The 20040-nt window shown below is 41.5% G+C and overlaps 1 protein-coding gene across 2 annotated transcripts in view; it reads left to right on the plus strand.

Annotated features, from left to right (window-relative positions):
• Positions 1 to 20040, plus strand: part of PolA1 (DNA polymerase alpha catalytic subunit) — a 162286-nt gene that overhangs the window by 89091 nt on the left and 53155 nt on the right. For both annotated transcript variants that reach the window (XM_070085157.1, XM_070085158.1), the window contains exons 17-20: positions 2711 to 2926; positions 6035 to 6178; positions 7558 to 7666; positions 19631 to 19770. In XM_070085157.1, coding sequence (XP_069941258.1) covers positions 2711 to 2926; positions 6035 to 6178; positions 7558 to 7666; positions 19631 to 19770 — 609 coding nt within the window. The remainder of the gene's footprint in view (positions 1 to 2710; positions 2927 to 6034; positions 6179 to 7557; positions 7667 to 19630; positions 19771 to 20040) is intronic.

Genomic DNA, 20040 nt, shown 5'->3' on the forward strand with positions numbered 1-20040 from the left:
TACACTCCCTGCATGCCTGCTACACTCCCTGCATGCCTGCTACACTCCCTGCATGCCTGCTACACTCCCTGCATGCCTGCTACACTCCCTGCATGCCTGTTATACTCTCTGCATGCCTGCTACACTCCCTGCATGCCTGCTACACTCCCTGCATGCCTGCTACACTCCCTGCATGCCTGCTACACTCCCTGCATGCCTGCTACACTCCCTGCATGCCTGCTACACTCCCTGCATGCCTGCTACACTCCCTGCATGCCTGTTATACTCTCTGCATGCCTGCTACACTCCCTGCATGCCTGCTACACTCCCTGCATGCCTGCTACACTCCCTGCATGCCTGCTACACTCCCTGCATGCCTGCTACACTCCCTGCATGCCTGCTACACTCCCTGCATGCCTGCTACACTCCCTGCATGCCTGCTACACTCCCTGCATGCCTGCTACACTCCCTGCATGCCTGCTACACTCCCTGCATGCCTGCTACACTCCCTGCATGCCTGTTATACTCTCTGCATGCCTGCTACACTCCCTGCATGCCTGCTACACTCCCTGCATGCCTGCTACACTCCCTGCATGCCTGCTACACTCCCTGCATGCCTGTTATACTCTCTGCATGCCTGCTACACTCCCTGCATGCCTGCTACACTCCCTGCATGCCTGCTACACTCCCTGCATGCCTGCTACACTCCCTGCATGCCTGTTATACTCTCTGCATGCCTGCTACACTCCCTGCATGCCTGCTACACTCCCTGCATGCCTGCTACACTCCCTGCATGCCTGCTACACTCCCTGCATGCCTGCTACACTCCCTGCATGCCTGCTACACTCCCTGCATGCCTGCTACACTCCCTGCATGCCTGCTACCTGCATGCCTGCTACACTCCCTGCATGCCTGCTACACTCCCTGCATGCCTGCTATGCCTGCTACACTCCCTGCATGCCTGCTACACTCCCTGCATGCCTGCTACACTCCCTGCATGCCTGCTACACTCCCTGCTACACTCCCTGCATGCCTGTTATACTCTCTGCATGCCTGCTACACTCCCTGCATGCCTGCTACACTCCCTGCATGCCTGCTACTCCCTGCATGCCTGCTACACTCCCTGCATGCCTGCTACACTCCCTGCATGCCTGCTACACTCCCTGCATGCCTGCTACACTCCCTGCATGCCTGCTACACTCCCTGCATGCCTGCTACACTCCCTGCATGCCTGCTACACTCCCTGCATGCCTGCTACACTCCCTGCATGCCTGCTACACTCCCTGCATGCCTGCTACACTCCCTGCATGCCTGTTATACTCTCTGCATGCCTGCTACACTCCCTGCATGCCTGCTACACTCCCTGCATGCCTGCTACACTCCCTGCATGCCTGCTACACTCCCTGCATGCCTGCTACACTCCCTGCATGCCTGCTACACTCCCTGCATGCCTGCTACACTCCCTGCATGCCTGCTACACTCCCTGCATGCCTGCTACACTCCCTGCATGCCTGCTACACTCCCTGCATGCCTGCTACACTCCCTGCATGCCTGCTACACTCCCTGCATGCCTGTTATACTCTGCATGCCTGCTACACTCCCTGCCTGCCTGCTACACTCCCTGCATGCCTGCGACACTCCCTGCATGCCTGCTACACTCCCTGCTACACTCCCTGCATGCCTGTTATACTCTCTGCATGCCTGCTACACTCCCTGCATGCCTGCTACACTCCCTGCATGCCTGCTACACTCCCTGCATGCCTGCTACACTCCCTGCTACACTCCCTGCATGCCTGTTATACTCTCTGCATGCCTGCTACACTCCCTGCATGCCTGCTACACTCCCTGCATGCCTGCTACACTCCCTGCATGCCTGCTACACTCCCTGCATGCCTGCTACACTCCCTGCATGCCTGCTACACTCCCTGCATGCCTGCTACACTCCCTGCATGCCTGCTACACTCCCTGCATGCCTGCTACACTCCCTGCATGCCTGCTACACTCCCTGCATGCCTGCTACACTCCCTGCATGCCTGCTACACTCCCTGCATGCCTGCTACACTCCCTGCATGCCTACTACACTCCCTGCATGCCTGCTACACTCCCTGCATGCCTGCTACACTCCCTGCATGCCTGTTACACTCACTGCATGCCTGCTACACTTTGCATGCCTGCTACACTCCCTGCATGCCTGCTACACTCCCTGCATGCCTGCTACACTCCCTGCATGCCTGCTACACTCCCTGCATGTCCCAGAGTGTTCAAGAAAAACAATGTCCTGTTTCATCACTCTTCAACAAGTCCACAACAAAGGTAAGTGTCATTTCAGTATTGTTTATTGTGCATGTATCATTGTTTTCTGTGTAGGGAAATGTATATTTCATGAAAAAAAATTATTTTGTTTAATAATTTTTGGGTGTCTGGAACGGATTAATTGGATTTGCATTATTTCTCACGGGGAAAATTAATTCGGCTAATGATAAAATCAGTTAACGACAAGCTCTCTGGAACTGATTGAAATCGTTATCCGAGGGTCCACTGTACTTTCATTACATTCTGACATTCAGTTCTACATTCATGAAATCACATGTTTTTACATTTATAACTTAGATTTCTTGAACTTGAGAAATTCAAATCAATTAAGTATCTTACCTGCCACTCAAATTCTTGGTTAAACATTAACTTGTATTGATGCTTATCGTGATCGTAATAATAATTTGTGCATCATTAGGTTTCAAACGACATTGGGATTGATGAAGAGGAAGGTGGGGGTAATAAAAGAGGAAAGGCTCGGCGAAAACCAGCATACACTGGAGGTTTAGTGTTGGAACCCAAAAGAGGTTTCTATGACAAGTATATTTTGTTAATGGACTTCAACTCCCTATACCCAAGTATCATCCAGGAATATAATATTTGCTTTACTACAGTGAAGCGGATGAACAGAAAGGTAATGTTATATATTGTGTTTGTTATTTTGATGTGCAAATACATTAATTTTAGATTATGAAGCAGTTTATTAGCAATGTACATAAATTCATATTCTGTACATGAATATGAACACCATGCATTCCAGTTTAAGTTTATTGATTATGTATAGAGTGAGTATTATAACATTTTACAGCTTAGTAGTCCTGTGAGATCCTGGCTGGCCTATTCTGCCTGATGGACCAGGCGGCCAATGTGGAAGTTTGGTCCTGGACCAGACTGTCAATGCTCAAAGAATAGTTGAAACTGGCCACATGTATTAATAATAAGTAGACATGCAGTGTTCAAAATGCTGAAAATTATGTAAATGTAGTTTCTGCGAAAAAATAAGAAAAGCACTCGCATCTTGCAATAAGATTTTACCACTATTATTTGTTTAGCAAATTATGCACCCTAGGGATTTGTCATTTGTCTGGCACTTCTGTAGAGTGCTGTGCATGTTAGATGCTGCTTCAGGCACCCAGGAGGTATACTTAAAATTACATTAAACTACTCTGGAGAAAAAGAGAGAGGTTAAGAGAGTGGTGAAGCAATGTAAAAAGAGAGCAAATGAGAGAGTGGGTGAGATGTTATCAACAAATTTTGTTGAAAATAAGAAAAAGTTTTGGAGTGAGATTAACAAGTTAAGAAAGCCTAGAGAACAAATGGATTTGTCAGTTAAAAATAGGAGAGGAGAGTTATTAAATGGAGAGTTAGAGGTATTGGGAAGATGGAGGGAATATTTTGAGGAATTGTTAAATGTTGATGAAGATAGGGAAACTGTGATTTCGTGTATAGGACAAGGAGGAATAACATCTTGTAGGAGTGAGGAAGAGCCAGTTGTGAGTGTGGGGGAAGTTCGTGAGGCAGTAGGTAAAATGAAAGGGGGTAAGGCAGCCGGGATTGATGGGATAAAGATAGAAATGTTAAAAGCAGGTGGGGATATAGTTTTGGAGTGGTTGGTGCAATTATTTAATAAATGTATGGAAGAGGGTAAGGTACCTAGGGATTGGCAGAGAGCATGCATAGTTCCTTTGTATAAAGGCAAAGGGGATAAAAGACAGTGCAAAAAGTGAACAGTATTTAGATAAGGTTAAAGAGGTCTTTGTGGCATTTATGGATTTGGAAAAGGCGTATGACAGGGTGGATAGGGGGGCAATGTGGCAGATGTTGCAAGTGTATGGTGTAGGAGGTAGGTTACTGAAAGCAGTGAAGAGTTTTTACGAGGATAGTGAGGCTCAAGTTAGAGTATGTAGGAAAGAGGGAAATTATTTCCCAGTAAAAGTAGGCCTTAGACAAGGATGTGTGATGTCACCGTGGTTGTTTAATATATTTATAGATGGGGTTGTAAGAGAAGTAAATGCGAGGGTCTTGACAAGAGGCGTGGAGTTAAAAGATAAAGAATCACACACAAAGTGGGAGTTGTCACAGCTGCTCTTTGCTGATGACACTGTGCTCTTGGGAGATTCTGAAGAGAAGTTGCAGAGATTGGTGGATGAATTTGGTAGGGTGTGCAAAAGAAGAAAATTGAAAGTGAATACAGGAAAGAGTAAGGTTATGAGGATAACAAAAAGATTAGGTGATGAAAGATTGAATATCAGATTGGAGGGAGAGAGTATGGAGGAGGTGAATGTATTCATATATTTGGGAGTGGACGTGTCAGCGGATGGGTCTATGAAAGATGAGGTGAATCATAGAATTGATGAGGGAAAAAGAGTGAGTGGTGCACTTAGGAGTCTGTGGAGACAAAGAACTTTGTCCTTGGAGGCAAAGAGGGGAATGTATGAGAGTATAGTTTTACCAACGCTCTTATATGGGTGTGAAGCGTGGGTGATGAATGTTGCAGCGAGGAGAAGGCTGGAGGCAGTGGAGATGTCATGTCTGAGGGCAATGTGTGGTGTGAATATAATGCAGAGAATTCGTAGTTTGGAAGTTAGGAGGAGGTGCGGGATTACCAAAACTGTTGTCCAGAGGGCTGAGGAAGGGTTGTTGAGGTGGTTCGGACATGTGGAGAGAATGGAGCGAAACAGAATGACTTCAAGAGTGTACCAGTCTGTAGTGGAAGGAAGGCGGGGTAGGGGTCGGCCTTGGAAAGGTTGGAGGGAGGGGGTAAAGGAGGTTTTGTGTGCGAGGGGCTTGGACTTCCAGCAGGCGTGCGTGAGCGTGTTTGATAGGAGTGAATGGAGACGAATGGTTTTTAATACTTGACGTGCTGTTGGAGTGTGAGCAAAGTAACATTTATGAAGGGGTTCAGAGAAACCGGCAGGCCGGACTTGAGTCCTGGAGATGGGAAGTACAGTGCCTGCACTCTGAAGGAGGGGTGTTAATGTTGCAGTTTAAAAACTGTAGTGTAAAGCACCCTTCTGGCAAGACAGTGATGGAGTGAATGATGGTGAAAGTTTTTCTTTTTCGGGCCACCCTGCCTTGGTGGGAATCGGCCACTGTGATAATAAAAAAAAAAAAATACTCTGGTTAAAGAAATGCTCCTAATTGACCAAGAGAAAGGTTTGCCAAATATTCATGTAGGTAGACATAAACCACTTAGTGAGTCTTAACAAAAGTGGCATACTGGGAAGGCTTCAAATAATCAGATTTGATTGATTGATAGCATACTATTGGAAAGCTTCAACTAGTCAAATTAAAAATGGTTTATTTAATGTCATTTATAAAGTTTTAACTTGAAACAAGTAACAAAACCTCCACTGAATGGAAGTTTGAAATAAGGGACCATATTTGCAGGTCATTTGGTTTGGAAATTGCAAACAAAGTTCAGTGATTAGAGAATTGTCCAAAAACTTTTTTCTCCACTACAGTGACCTTCATCATCACTTAATTTCAGACGTCCTGATAGTTAAGGGGTTAAGCCTGATGACAACTACTCAGAATTTGAAAAAAGCTTAGTTACAGTCTTTCATTTTTCTCCATGGAATTAAAATACTTCTTACTTTCAGTATCTTTTTATTTTTATTTTGAAGAAAGAAGAAATTTTTCTCTCTCCTTCAGACAAGAAACTTAATAATATACACTATTTTAAATACTAATACCTTTATAAAATATTGAGCATTAATATTTTTATTTTAATTTTGGGTAGGATGAAGAAGAGATGCCAGCTCTGCCAGATCCAGAGGAAGAGCCTGGAGTTTTGCCAACAGAGATTAGGAAGCTTGTAGAGAGCAGGAAGCAAGTCAAGCAGATGATGAAGCAGACAGATTTATCTGCTGATTTGAAACTTCAGGTTTAGAATTACAACATTTTTTAAAACATTTTGGAAATTGTATACAGTAGACTGTCGTTAAACACAGTTTTGTCTTGCACGTTTTGGCTATAGCACGATTGAAGAATTATGGCATATTTTTGTTTAATAGCTTATGAAATTAGTTTAACCCCTTGACTGTCGCAACCCCAAATCCTGAGGTGTCTCCTGGTGTTGCAAAATTTCCACAAAAAAAAAATTCTTATGAAATGATAAGAGAATCTTTTCCCGATTGTAATGACACCAAAAGAATGAAATCTGATGGAAAACTGATGGAATTATGCTTTCGCGAAGTTAGCGACCTCAGCAATATTTGCAAATCAGCTATTTCGCCCACTTTGAGCTCTATTTTCGGCTAATTCCATTGTTCCAGTCGACCAAACTCATTGCTATTTCTTTAGAACTCCATTTTTTCTATCGATTGAGTACAAGAAACTGCCCATTTACCAATTTCAACTACCTAATAACTTGGTCAGAAATTTGCAATTTGGCCAATTTTGCAAATATTTAAAATATATGACAATTTAAAAATAGGATTCAGAATGAACAATGCAGACATTTCTGGCTCTAAAATAGTAACATTTTCTTTGTTCATCAGTCACATCTCCTGGCCCCTCTTGTATTACTCTTGCTTTCTATTTTTAATTTTTATTCAAACATAAAATACAAGATTTACTGTTATGCAGACTACTGCAATATTATAATAATTGTATAAATAATGTCAAAACATTCATGACTGCATATTAGAATAGCTACTTGGATATTTATTGAAAAATGACATCATTTGTTTACTTTTGAACATCAGCAAAAATCGAAAATTTTCCCTACTTTGAGCTCCATTTCCAGGTTCTTTTCATAGTAAAACCAATCAACGTCACCTCTATTTCTATATATGTTTTACACTCTATCAAATGAGACTAAGAAAACGAGAATACAACCATAAATACTATACGAAAATAGACCACAAATTCGGCATTTTAATTTAAAAAAAACGATCGTGGGTTTTTTTTCTCTCATTATGCACTGTGTGCTGCATGATTTTTTTTTATATGGTGCACACTGACCACACAGACCCATTCTCTCACATGTGGGCCTACCAGCTTTCTCCTGCTTGATTTGAAGCCGCTAGAATTTATTTATATTATTATCACACTGGCCGATTCTCACCAAGGTGTGATAATAATATAAATAAATTATAGCGGCTTCAAATCAAGCAGGAGAGAGCTAGAATTTATGAGTATATATACGTCAAACATGGTACCTCGTAAGACGTATATATACGGCCGCGACAGTCAAAGTGTTAAATGTTAGTGCTAATGGAAGAAAGTGCAGGAGCTAATAATTGTAAATGTTCTCCACAGTATGACATTCGTCAAAAGGCTTTGAAATTGACTGCAAACAGTATGTATGGATGTCTTGGGTTCTCTCACTCCCGATTCTTTGCTCGTCATCTTGCAGCTCTTGTCACAGGTAATAATGATCCTAAAGTATAAGTAAAACTTCCTTTACAGCAGGCATTTTCCACCAAGGCCTGGAGAAGTATCATTAGGGATTGTTAGATATAGTTTCACCACTTATATTCTTAAATTCCATTCTTGAATGGCACAGATCTTACTAATAATTTAAAGGGGTGAATCCTGGGATTTTGTGTATTTGTAAACTCTACCGTATATGTATAAATGGGTCATCCTACCTTGGCAGGAGACGGCTATTGAGTTAAAAAAAAAAAAAAAAAAGCATAGAACTGTCTATTCTTGTAGATCAGTGGTTCCCAAAGGGTGCAGCGAGAGAGGATGGCAGGTGTGGCAGGAAGATTCAAGGACAATCAAAAAAAAATTTTTAAACATGTATAGAAGTTTCCATGTTACATGCCGTCTCTCTGTTAAGTGCAGTGTTGAGGATGAGCCTCAAAGAAGCAAACAATTTGATCTCTCTGTTTTGCATTTGTGCCCTGGTAACATAATTATCTCATTAAGGTTGCATATGTCTATAAGTAGATTTTGGGAATAAATCATGTTTTTATATGGCTGCATTGTTTTATGCTTTCTGGATGTCCCATACTCATATTATAAAGTAGTTGTTCTATTTTATCAATCAAGCATTGCTAAAAAAAAATTTTTTTTTAATGTATTCATTATATATATATAAAAAAAAAAGGTGGTAGTAGGTTGGTAGACAGCAACCACCCAGGGAAGTACTACCGTCCTGCCAGATGACTGTGAAACAAAAACCTGTAACTGTTTTGCATGATGGTAGGATTGCTGGTTTCTTTTTCTGTCTCATAAACACGCTAGATAACAGGGATATCTTGCTACTCCTACTTACACTTTGGTCACACTTCACAGACACGCACATGCATATATATATATATATATACATACATCTAGGTTTTTCTCCTTTTTCTAAATAGCTCTTGTTCTTTTTTATTTCTTCTATTGTCCATGGGGAAGTGGAAAAGAATCTTTCCTCCGTAAGCCATGCGTGTCGTATGAGGCGACTAAAATGCCGGGAGCAATGGGCTAGTAACCCCTTCTCCTGTATACATTTACTAAAAAAGAGAAGAAGAAAAACTTTATAAAACTGGGATGCTTAAATGTGCGTGGATGTAGTGCGGATGACAAGAAACAGATGATTGCTGATGTTATGAATGAAAAGAAGTTGGATGTCCTGGCTCTAAGCGAAACAAAGCTGAAGGGGGTAGGAGAGTTTCAGTGGAGGGAAATAAATGGGATTAAATCTGGAGTATCTGAGAGAGTTAGAGCAAAGGAAGGGGTAGCAGTAATGTTAAATGATCAGTTATGGAAGGAGAAAAGAGAATATGAATGTGTAAATTCAAGAATTATGTGGATTAAAGTAAAGGTTGGATGCGAGAAGTGGGTCATAATAAGCGTGTATGCACCTGGAGAAGAGAGGAATGCAGAGGAGAGAGAGAGATTTTGGGAGATGTTAAGTGAATGTATAGGAGCCTTTGAACCAAGTGAGAGAGTAATTGTGGTAGGGGACCTGAATGCTAAAGTAGGAGAAACTTTTAAGAGAGGGTGTGGTAGGTAAGTTTGGGGTGCCAGGTGTAAATGATAATGGGAGCCCTTTGATTGAACTTTGTATAGAAAGGGGTTTAGTTATAGGTAATACATATTTTAAGAAAAAGAGGATAAATAAGTATACACGATATGATGTAGGGCGAAATGACAGTAGTTTGTTGGATTATGTATTGGTAGATAAAAGACTGTTGAGTAGACTTCAGGATGTACATGTTTATAGAGGGGCCACAGATATATCAGATCACTTTCTAGTTGTAGCTACACTGAGAGTAAAAGGTAGATGGGATACAAGGAGAATAGAAGCATCAGGGAAGAGAGAGGTGAAGGTTTATAAACTAAAAGAGGAGGCAGTTAGGGTAAGATATAAACAGCTATTGGAGGATAGATGGGCTAATGAGAGCATAGGCAATGGGGTCGAAGAGGTATGGGGTAGGTTTAAAAATGTAGTGTTAGAGTGTTCAGCAGAAGTTTGTGGTTACAGGAAAGTGGGTGCAGGAGGGAAGAGGAGCGATTGGTGGAATGATGATGTAAAGAGAGTAGTAAGGGAGAAAAAGTTAGCATATGAGAAGTTTTTACAAAGTAGAAGTGATGCAAGGAGGGAAGAGTATATGGAGAGAAAAAGAGAGAGGTTAAGAGAGTGGTGAAGCAATGTAAAAAGAGAGCAAATGAGAGAGTGGGTGAGATGTTATCAACAAATTTTGTTGAAAATAAGAAAAAGTTTTGGAGTGAGATTAACAAGTTAAGAAAGCCTAGAGAACAAATGGATTTGTCAGTTAAAAATAGGAGAGGAGAGTTATTAAATGGAGAGTTAGAGGTATTGGGAAGATGGAGGGAATATTTTGAGGAATTGTTAAATGTTGATGAAGATAGGGAAGCTGTGATTTCGTGTATAGGGCAAGGAGGAATAACATCTTGTAGGAGTGAGGAAGAGCCAGTTGTGAGTGTGGGGGAAGTTCGTGAGGCAGTAGGTAAAATGAAAGGGGGTAAGGCAGCCGGGATTGATGGGATAAAGATAGAAATGTTAACAGCAGGTGGGGATATAGTTTTGGAGTGGTTGGTGCTATTATTTAATAAATGTATGGAAGAGGGTAAGGTACCTAGGGATTGGCAGAGAGCATGCATAGTTCCTTTGTATAAAGGCAAAGGGGATAAAAGAGAGTGCAAAAATTATAGGGGGATAAGTCTGTTGAGTGTACCTGGTAAAGTGTATGGTAGAGTTATAATTGAAAGAATTAAGAGTAAGACGGAGAATAGGATAGCAGATGAACAAGGAGGCTTTAGGAAAGGTAGGGGGTGTGTGGACCAGGTGTTTACAGTGAAACATATAAGTGAACAGTATTTAGATAAGGCTAAAGAGGTCTTTGTGGCATTTATGGATTTGGAAAAGGCGTATGACAGGGTGGATAGGGGGGCAATGTGGCAGATGTTGCAAGTGTATGGTGTAGGAGGTAGGTTACTGAAAGCAGTGAAGAGTTTTTACGAGGATAGTGAGGCTCAAGTTAGAGTATGTAAGAAAGAGGGAAATTTTTTCCCAGTAAAAGTAGGCCTTAGACAAGGATGTGTGATGTCACCGTGGTTGTTTAATATATTTATAGATGGGGTTGTAAGAGAAGTAAATGCGAGGGTCTTGGCAAGAGGCGTGGAGTTAAAAGATAAAGAATCACACACAAAGTGGGAGTTGTCACAGCTGCTCTTTGCTGATGACACTGTGCTCTTGGGAGATTCTGAAGAGAAGCTGCAGAGATTGGTGGATGAATTTGGTAGGGTGTGCAAAAGAAGAAAATTAAAGGTGAATACAGGAAAGAGTAAGGTTATGAGGATAACAAAAAGATTAGGTGATGAAAGATTGAATATCAGATTGGAGGGAGAGAGTATGGAGGAGGTGAATGTATTCAGATATTTGGGAGTGGACGTGTCAGCGGATGGGTCTATGAAAGGTGAGGTGAATCATAGAATTGATGAGGGAAAAAGAGTGAGTGGTGCACTTAGGAGTCTGTGGAGACAAAGAACTTTGTCCTTGGAGGCAAAGAGGGGAATGTATGAGAGTATAGTTTTACCAACGCTCTTATATGGGTGTGAAGCGTGGGTGATGAATGTTGCAGCGAGGAGAAGGCTGGAGGCAGTGGAGATGTCATGTCTGAGGGCAATGTGTGGTGTGAATATAATGCAGAGAATTCGTAGTTTGGAAGTTAGGAGGAGGTGCGGGATTACCAAAACTGTTGTCCAGAGGGCTGAGGAAGGGTTGTTGAGGTGGTTCGGACATGTAGAGAGAATGGAGCGAAACAGAATGACTTCAAGAGTGTATCAGTCTGTAGTGGAAGGAAGGCGGGGTAGGGGTCGGCCTAGGAAGGGTTGGAGGGAGGGGGTAAAAGAGGTTTTGTGTGCGAGGGGCTTGGACTTCCAGCAGGCATGCGTGAGCGTGTTTGATAGGAGTGAATGGAGACAAATGGTTTTTAATACTTGACGTGCTGTTGGAGTGTGAGCAAAGTAACATTTATGAAGGGATTCAGGGAAACCGGCAGGCCGGACTTGAGTCCTGGAGATGGGAAGTACAGTGCCTGCACTCTGAAGGAGGGGTGTTAATGTTGCAGTTTAAAAACTGTAGTGTAAAGCACCCTTCTGGCAAGACAGTGATGGAGTGAATGATGGTGAAAGTTTTTCTTTTTCGAGCCACCCTGCCTTGGTGGGAATCGGCCAGTGTGATAATAAAAAAAAAAAGTGTGGCACAATCAAATTTTTACTCCAAAAGTGTGGCCCAGAGAAAAACATTTGGGAACCACTGTTACAGATAGAAACTAGTTTTTATAGATAAAGCAGAGAGCAGTAGGTGTATGTACAGAGGTCACTATAGTAGATGACCCGTCCAGGTTGGTTTCTTGATGCAGGTGATGGGCTTCTAATCCACGGAGTAAGACGTTCCCTTCCCTTCCTTTAACCCTTTCAGGGTCCACAGGCCCTCTCAGAGACTTGTTCTCAGGGTCCCCCAATTTTAAAAAAAAAAAAAAAATCTAATGAAAAGATAGAGAATCTTTTCCCAATCATGATGACACCAAAAGTATGAAATTTGATGGAAAACTTACGGAATTACGCTCTCACAAAGTTAGCAGTCTCCATGATGTTTATGCATCGGCGATTTTGCCCACTTTGAGCCCTATTTTCGGCCAATTCCAGTGTACTAGTCGACAAAAATCATAACTATTTCGCTAGAACTCCCTTTTCTCTATTGAATGAGTACAAGAAACCACCCATGTACTGATTTCAACTATACAATAAAGTGTTCAGAATTTAGCAGTTTTGCCAATTTCACACAAATTTCAAAAGATGCCAATTTCCAAATAGGGTCCAGAATAAACAAGAAAGACATTCATGGCACTAAAGTAACATTTCCTCTGTTCATTAGTCACATCCCCAGGCCCCTCTTACATTCTTTTGCTTTCCACTTTGAATTTTTATTCTCACAAAAAATAGAAGATTTACCGTTATGTAGACTACTGCATTAGTGTAGAAATGGTATAAATAATATCAGCGCACTTGTGAAAGAATATTAGACTTGCCAGTTGACGTGTATTGGACGCTTAGCATGATTTGTTTACTTTTGAACTTGGGTAAAAATTGAACATTTCTGCTACTTTGAGCTCAATTTCAAGGTACTTTTCATTGTAAAACCAGTCAAAATCATCTCAATTTCTGTAATATATCTTCCATTCTATAAAATGAGACCAGGAAAACTAGAATACAACAATAAATACCATACGAAAATACAGTGCAAAGTCGCTGTTTTAATCCAAAAACACTGTGCTGCAGGATTTTTTTTATACTGTGCACACTGACCACATAGATTCATTCTTTCATATGTAGGCCTACCAGCTTTCTCTCGCTAGATTTGAGGGCGCTAGAATTTAGGTGTATTAATACTTCAAAAACCCTGGTGTGTAAGCTGTATTAGTACGTCCGAAACCCTGAAAGGGTTAATCATATCTGATTACCTCTAGTTTTCCTGATGACATATGACCCTTATGGGCTTAATGCTCTCCCTTGATTATTAGTAATAATAGTCGAGTAGATGGCTGTTTCTGTTAGCTTATTTTTCTGTACGGAAATGGAAGTACTTCATATCCGAGATATATTAAATATTTAGTGTAATTTTTTGTATCTTTTTTCTTTATTTCCTGTTAGATTGTGGAACCTTTCTCAACTTAAGTCAAAATAGTAATTTTGCTAATTGGTGTTTTTTGCAAGAACTCATATTCTACTTGGCAATACTTTTGTTAAACCCAGTATTTAACACTGATTCACACCTAGAGTTTAGTAATTTGTCAGGTTAAATACCCAGAATACTGTGCATTACATAGGCTCTCAAAATTAAATTTTAATTGTATGCTGTTTTTGAAAATTAAGTATTATGTGAGTTTTTATTGTAGATCTCAATTTTTTATTTTTTTTTTTTTTATTATTATCACACTGGCCGATTCCCACCAAGGCAGGGTGGCCCGAACATTCACTCCATCACTGTCTTGCCAGAAGGGTGCTTCACACTACAGTTTTTAAACTGCAACATTAACACCCCTCCTTCAGAGTGCAGGCATTGTACTTCCCATCTCCAGGACTCAAGTCCGGCCTGCCGGTTTCCCGGAACCCCTTCATAAATGTTACTTTGCACACACTCCAACAGCACGTCAAGTATTAAAAACCATTTGTCTCCATTCACTCCTATCAAACACGCTCACACATGCCTGCTGGAAGTCCAAGCCCCTTGCACACAAAACCTCCTTTACCCCCTCTCTCCAACCTTTCCTAGGCCGACCCCTACCCCGCCTTCCTTCCACCACAGACTGATACACTCTTGAAGTCATTCTGTTTCGCTCCATTCTCTCTACATGTCCGAACCACCTCAGCAACCCTTCCTCAGCCCTCTGGACAGCAGTTTTGGTAATCCCGCACCTCCTCCTAACTTCCAAACTATGAATTCTCTGTATTATATTCACACCACACATTGCCCTCAGACATGACATCTCCACTGCCTCCAGCCTTCTCCTCGCTGCAACATTCATCACCCAGGCTTCACACCAATATAAGAGCGTTGGTAAAACTATACTCTCATACATTCCCCTCTTTGCCTCCAAGGACAAAGTTCTTTGTCTCCACAGACTGCTAAGTGCACCACCACTCACCCTTTTCCCCTCATCAATTCTATGATTCACCTCATCTTTCATAGACCCATCCGCTGACACGTCCACTCCCAAATATCTGAATACATTCACCTCCTCCATACTCTCTCCTTCCAATCTGATATCCAATCTTTCATCACCTAATCTTTTTGTTATCCTCATAACCTTACTCTTTCCTGTATTCACTTTTAATTTTCATTTGCATACCCTACCAAATTCATCCACCAATCTCTGCAACTTCTCTTCAGAATCTCCCAAGAGCACAGTGTCATCAGCAAAGAGCAACTGTGACAACTCCCACTTTATGTGTGATTCTTTATCTTTTAACTCCATGCCTCTTGCCAAGACCCTCGCATTTAATTCTCTTCTTACCCCATCTATAAATATATTAAACAACCACGGTGACATCACACATCCTTGTCTAAGGCCTACTTGTACTGGGAAATAATTTCCCTCTTTCCTACATACTCTAACTTGAGCCTCACTATCCTCATAAAAACTCTTCTCTGCTTTCAGTAACCTACCTCCTATACCATACATCTGCCACATTGCCCCCCTATCCACCCTGTCATACGCCTTTTCCAAATCCATAAATGCCACAAAGACCTCTTTAGCCTTATCTAAATATTGTTCACTTATATGTTTCAATGTAAACACCTGGTCCACACACCCCCTACCTTTCCTAAAGCCTCGTTGTTCATCTGCTGTCCTATTCTCCGTCTTAGTCTTAATTCTTTCAATAATAACTCTACCATACACTTTACCAGGTATACTCAACAGACTTCTACCCCTATAATTTTTGCACTCTCTTTTGTCCCCTTTGCCTTTATACAAAGGAACTATGCATGCTCTCTGCCAATCCCTAGGTACCTTACCCACTTCCATACATTTATTAAATAATTGCACCATCCACTCCAAAACTATATCCCCACCTGCTTTTAACAATATAATAGATCTCTTGTAGGTAGTAGGTTGGTAGACAGCAACCACCCAGGGAAGTACTATCGTCCTGCCAGATGACTGTGAAACAGAAACCTGTAACTGTTTTGCATGATGGTAGGATTGCTGGTTTCTTTTTTCTGTCTCATAAACACGCTAGATAACAGGGATATCTTGCTACTCCTACTTACACTTTGGTCACACTTCACAGACACGCACATGCATATATATATACATACATCTAGGTTTTTCTTCTTTTTCTAAATAGCTCTTGTTCCTCTTTATTTCTTCTATTGTCCTTCGGATGTGGAAAAGAATCTTTCCTCCGTTAGCCATGCGTGTCATATGAGGCGACTAAAATGCCGGGAGCAATGGGCTAGTAACCCCTTCTCCTGTAGACATTTACTAAAAAAGAGAAGAAGAAAAACTTAATAAAACTGGGATGCTTAAATGTGCGTGGATGTAGTGCAGATGACAAGAAACAGATGATTGCTGATGTTATGAATGAAAAGAAGTTGGATGTCCTGGCCCTAAGCGAAACAAAGCTGAAGGGGGTAGGGGAGTTTCGGTGGGGGGAAATAAATGGGATTAAATCTGGAGTATCTGAGAGAGTTAGAGCAAAGGAAGGGGTAGCAGTAATGTTGAATGATCAGTTATGGAAGGAGAAAAGAGAATATGAATGTGTAAATTCAAGAATTGTGTGGATTAAAGTAAAGGTTGGATGCGAGAAGTGGGTCATAATAAGCGTGTATGCACCTGGAGAAGAGAGGAATGCAGAGGAGAGAGAGAGATTTTGGGAGATGTTAAGTGAATGTATAGGAGCCTTTGAACCAAGTGAGAGAATAATTGTGGTAGGGGATCTGAATGCTAAAGTAGGAGAAACTTTTAGAGAGGGTGTGGTAGGTAAGTTTGGGGTGCCAGGTGTAAATGATAATGGGAGCCCTTTGATTGAACTTTGTATAGAAAGGGGTTTAGTTATAGGTAATACATATTTTAAGAAAAAGAGGATAAATAAGTATACAAGATATGATGTAGGGCGAAATGACAGTAGTTTGTTGGATTATGTATTAGTAGATAAAAGACTGTTGAGTAGACTTCAGGATGTACATGTTTATAGAGGGGCCACAGATATATCAGATCACTTTCTAGTTGTAGCTACACTGAGAGTAAAAGGTAGATGGGATACAAGGAGAATAGAAGCATCAGGGAAGAGAGAGGTGAAGGTTTATAAACTAAAAGAGGAGGCAGTTAGGGTAAGATATAAACAGCTATTGGAGGATAGATGGGCTAATGAGAGCATAGGCAATGGGGTCGAAGAGGTATGGGGTAGGTTTAAAAATGTAGTGTTAGAGTGTTCAGCAGAAGTTTGTGGTTACAGGAAAGTGGGTGCGGGAGGGAAGAGGAGCGATTGGTGGAATGATGATGTGAAGAGAGTAGTAAGGGAGAAAAAGTTAGCATATGAGAAGTTTTTACAAAGTAGAAGTGATGCAAGGAGGGAAGAGTATATGGAGAAAAAGAGAGAGGTTAAGAGAGTGGTGAAGCAATGTAAAAAGAGAGCAAATGAGAGAGTGGGTGAGATGTTATCAACAAATTTTGTTGAAAATAAGAAAAAGTTTTGGAGTGAGATTAACAAGTTAAGAAAGCCTAGAGAACAAATGGATTTGTCAGTTAAAAATAGGAGAGGAGAGTTATTAAATGGAGAGTTAGAGGTATTGGGAAGATGGAGGGAATATTTTGAGGAATTGTTAAATGTTGATGAAGATAGGGAAGCTGTGATTTTGTGTATAGGGCAAGGAGGAACAACATCTTGTAGGAGTGAGGAAGAGCCAATTGTGAGTGTGGGGGAAGTTCGTGAGGCAGTAGGTAAAATGAAAAGGGGTAAGGCAGCCGGGATTGATGGGATAAAGATAGAAATGTTAAAAGCAGGTGGGGATATAGTTTTGGAGTGGTTGGTGCAATTATTTAATAAATGTATGGAAGAGGGTAAGGTACCTAGGGATTGGCAGAGAGCATGAATAGTTCCTTTGTATAAAGGCAAAGGGGATAAAAGAGGGTGCAAAAATTATAGGGGGATAAGTCTGTTGAGTATACCTGGCAAAGTGTATGGTAGAGTTATTATTGAAAGAATTAAGAGTAAGACGGAGAATAGGATAGCAGATGAACAAGGAGGCTTTAGGAAAGGTAGGGGGTGTGTGGACCAGGTGTTTACAGTGAAACATATAAGTGAACAGTATTTAGATATGGCTAAAGAGGTCTTTGTGGCATTTATGGATTTGGAAAAGGCGTGTGACAGGGTGGATAGGGGGCAATGTGGCAGATGTTGCAGGTGTATGGTGTAGGAGGTAGGTTACTGAAAGCAGTGAAGAGTTTTTACGAGGATAGTGAGGCTCAAGTTAGAGTATGTAGGAAAGAGGGAAATTATTTCCCAGTAAAAGTAGGCCTTAGACAAGGATGTGTGATGTCACCGTGGTTGTTTAATATATTTATGGATGGGGTTGTAAGAGAAGTAAATGCGAGGGTCTTGGCAAGAGGCGTGGAGTTAAACGATAAAGAATCACACATAAAGTGGGAGTTGTCACTGTTGCTCTTTGCTGATGACACTGTGCTCTTGGGAGATTCTGAAGAGAAGTTGCAGAGATTGGTGGATGAATTTGGTAGGGTGTGCAAAAGAAGAAAATTGAAAGTGAATACAGGAAAGAGTAAGGTTATGAGGATAACAAAAAGATTAGGTGATGAAAGATTGAATATCAGATTGGAGGGAGAGAGTATGGAGGAGGTGAATGTATTCAGATATTTGGGAGTGGACGTGTCAGCGGATGGGTCTATGAAAGATGAGGTGAATCATAGAATTGATGAGGGGAAAAGGGTGAGTGGTGCACCTAGGAGTCTGTGGAGACAAAGAACTTTGTCCTTGGAGGCAAAGAGGGGAATGTATGAGAGTATAGTTTTACCAACGCTCTTATGTGGGTGTGAAGCATGGGTGATGAATGTTGCAGCGAGGAGAAGGCTGGAGGCAGTGGAGATGTCATGTCTGAGAGCAATGTGTGGTGTGAATATAATGCAGAGAATTCATAGTTTGGAAGTTAGGAGGAGGTGCGGGATTACCAAAACTGTTGTCCAGAGGGCTGAGGAAGGGTTGTTGAGGTGGTTCGGACATGTGGAGAGAATGGAGCGAAACAGAATAACTTCAAGAGTGTATCAGTCTGTAGTGGAAGGAAGGCGGGGTAGGGGTCGGCCTAGGAAAGGTTGGAGGGAGGGGGTAAAGGAGGTTTTGTGTGCGAGGGGCTTGGACTTCCAGCAGGCATGCGTGAGCGTGTTTGATATTAGTGAATGGAGACAAATGGTTTTTAATACTTGACGTGCTGTTGGAGTGTGAGCAAAGTAACATTTATGAAGGGGTTCCAGGAAACCGGCAGGCCGGACTTGAGTCCTGGAGATGGGAAGTACAGTGCCTGCACTCTGAAGGAGGGGTGTTAATGTTGCAGTTTAAAAATTGTAGTGTAAAGCACCCTTCTGGCAAGACAGTGATGGAGTGAATGATGGTGAAAGTTTTTCTTTTTCGGGCCACCCTGCCTTGGTGGGAATCGGCCAGTGTGATAAAAAAAAAAATAGATCTCAATATAATAATAAAATACAAGTAAGTGATTTTTGTCCTATGTAGTAGGTTGGTAGACAGCAACCGCCCAGGGAGGTACTGCCGTCCTGCCAAGTGAGTGTAAAACGGAAACCTGTAATTGTTTTACATGATGTTAGGATTGCTGGTGTCCATTTTTCTGTCTCATAAACATGCAAGGTTTCAGGTACGTCTTGCTACTTCTTCTTACACTTAGGTCACACTACACATACATGTACAAGCATATATGTATACACACACCCCTCTGGGTTTTCTCCCATTTTTCTTACTAGTTCTTGTTCTTGTTTATTTCCTCTTACCTCCATGGGGAAGTGGAACAGAATTCTTCCTCCATGAGCCATGCGTGTTGTAAGAGGCGACTAAAATGCCGGGAGCAAGGGGCTAGTAACCTCTTGTCCTGTATATATTACTAAATGTAAAAGGAGAAACTTTCGTTTTTCCTTTTGGGCCACCCCACCTCGGTGGGATACGGCCAGTGTGTTGAAAGATGAAGTGATATTTGTCAGTTGCACTTTTAATAGTTATCATTTCCTACTATTGTTAACCTTACTCTATTAAAGATCTCGTTTACTGTAGAGAGGGGCTTCATAATTATTTTATTTGCTCACCATAATTGTTGAAATGTATTACTTGACGTATTGTGCTATTTCAGGTAAAGGTCGTGAGATTCTGCTTCATACACAGGACCTTGTTCAGAAGTTGAATTTTGAAGTGATATATGGAGACACGGATTCAATCATGATTAACAGCAACTGTACTGATTATGATCAAGTTTTCAAACTAGGACATAAGGTAAAATTTTTAGTTGCTATAATTTTCTCAGTGTAATTTTGTATCATTTATTTTCTTACTTTAGTCCAGCATATTTACATTGCATTATGAGCAGGGTAACATTTTGTGAGGGGATTCGGGGTAACTGGTTAGCTGAACTCGAGTCCTGGTAGTGGAAAGTACAATGCTTGCACTTTAAAGGAGGGGTTTGGGATGTTAGCTGTTTGGAGGGACATCTAAACTGTCGTATCTGAGCACCTCTGCAAAGACAGTGATTTTTTGTATGAATGA

Source organism: Cherax quadricarinatus, chromosome 15 (assembly GCF_038502225.1).
Source record: "Cherax quadricarinatus isolate ZL_2023a chromosome 15, ASM3850222v1, whole genome shotgun sequence".
NCBI classification, from domain to species: Eukaryota; Metazoa; Arthropoda; class Malacostraca; order Decapoda; family Parastacidae; genus Cherax; species Cherax quadricarinatus.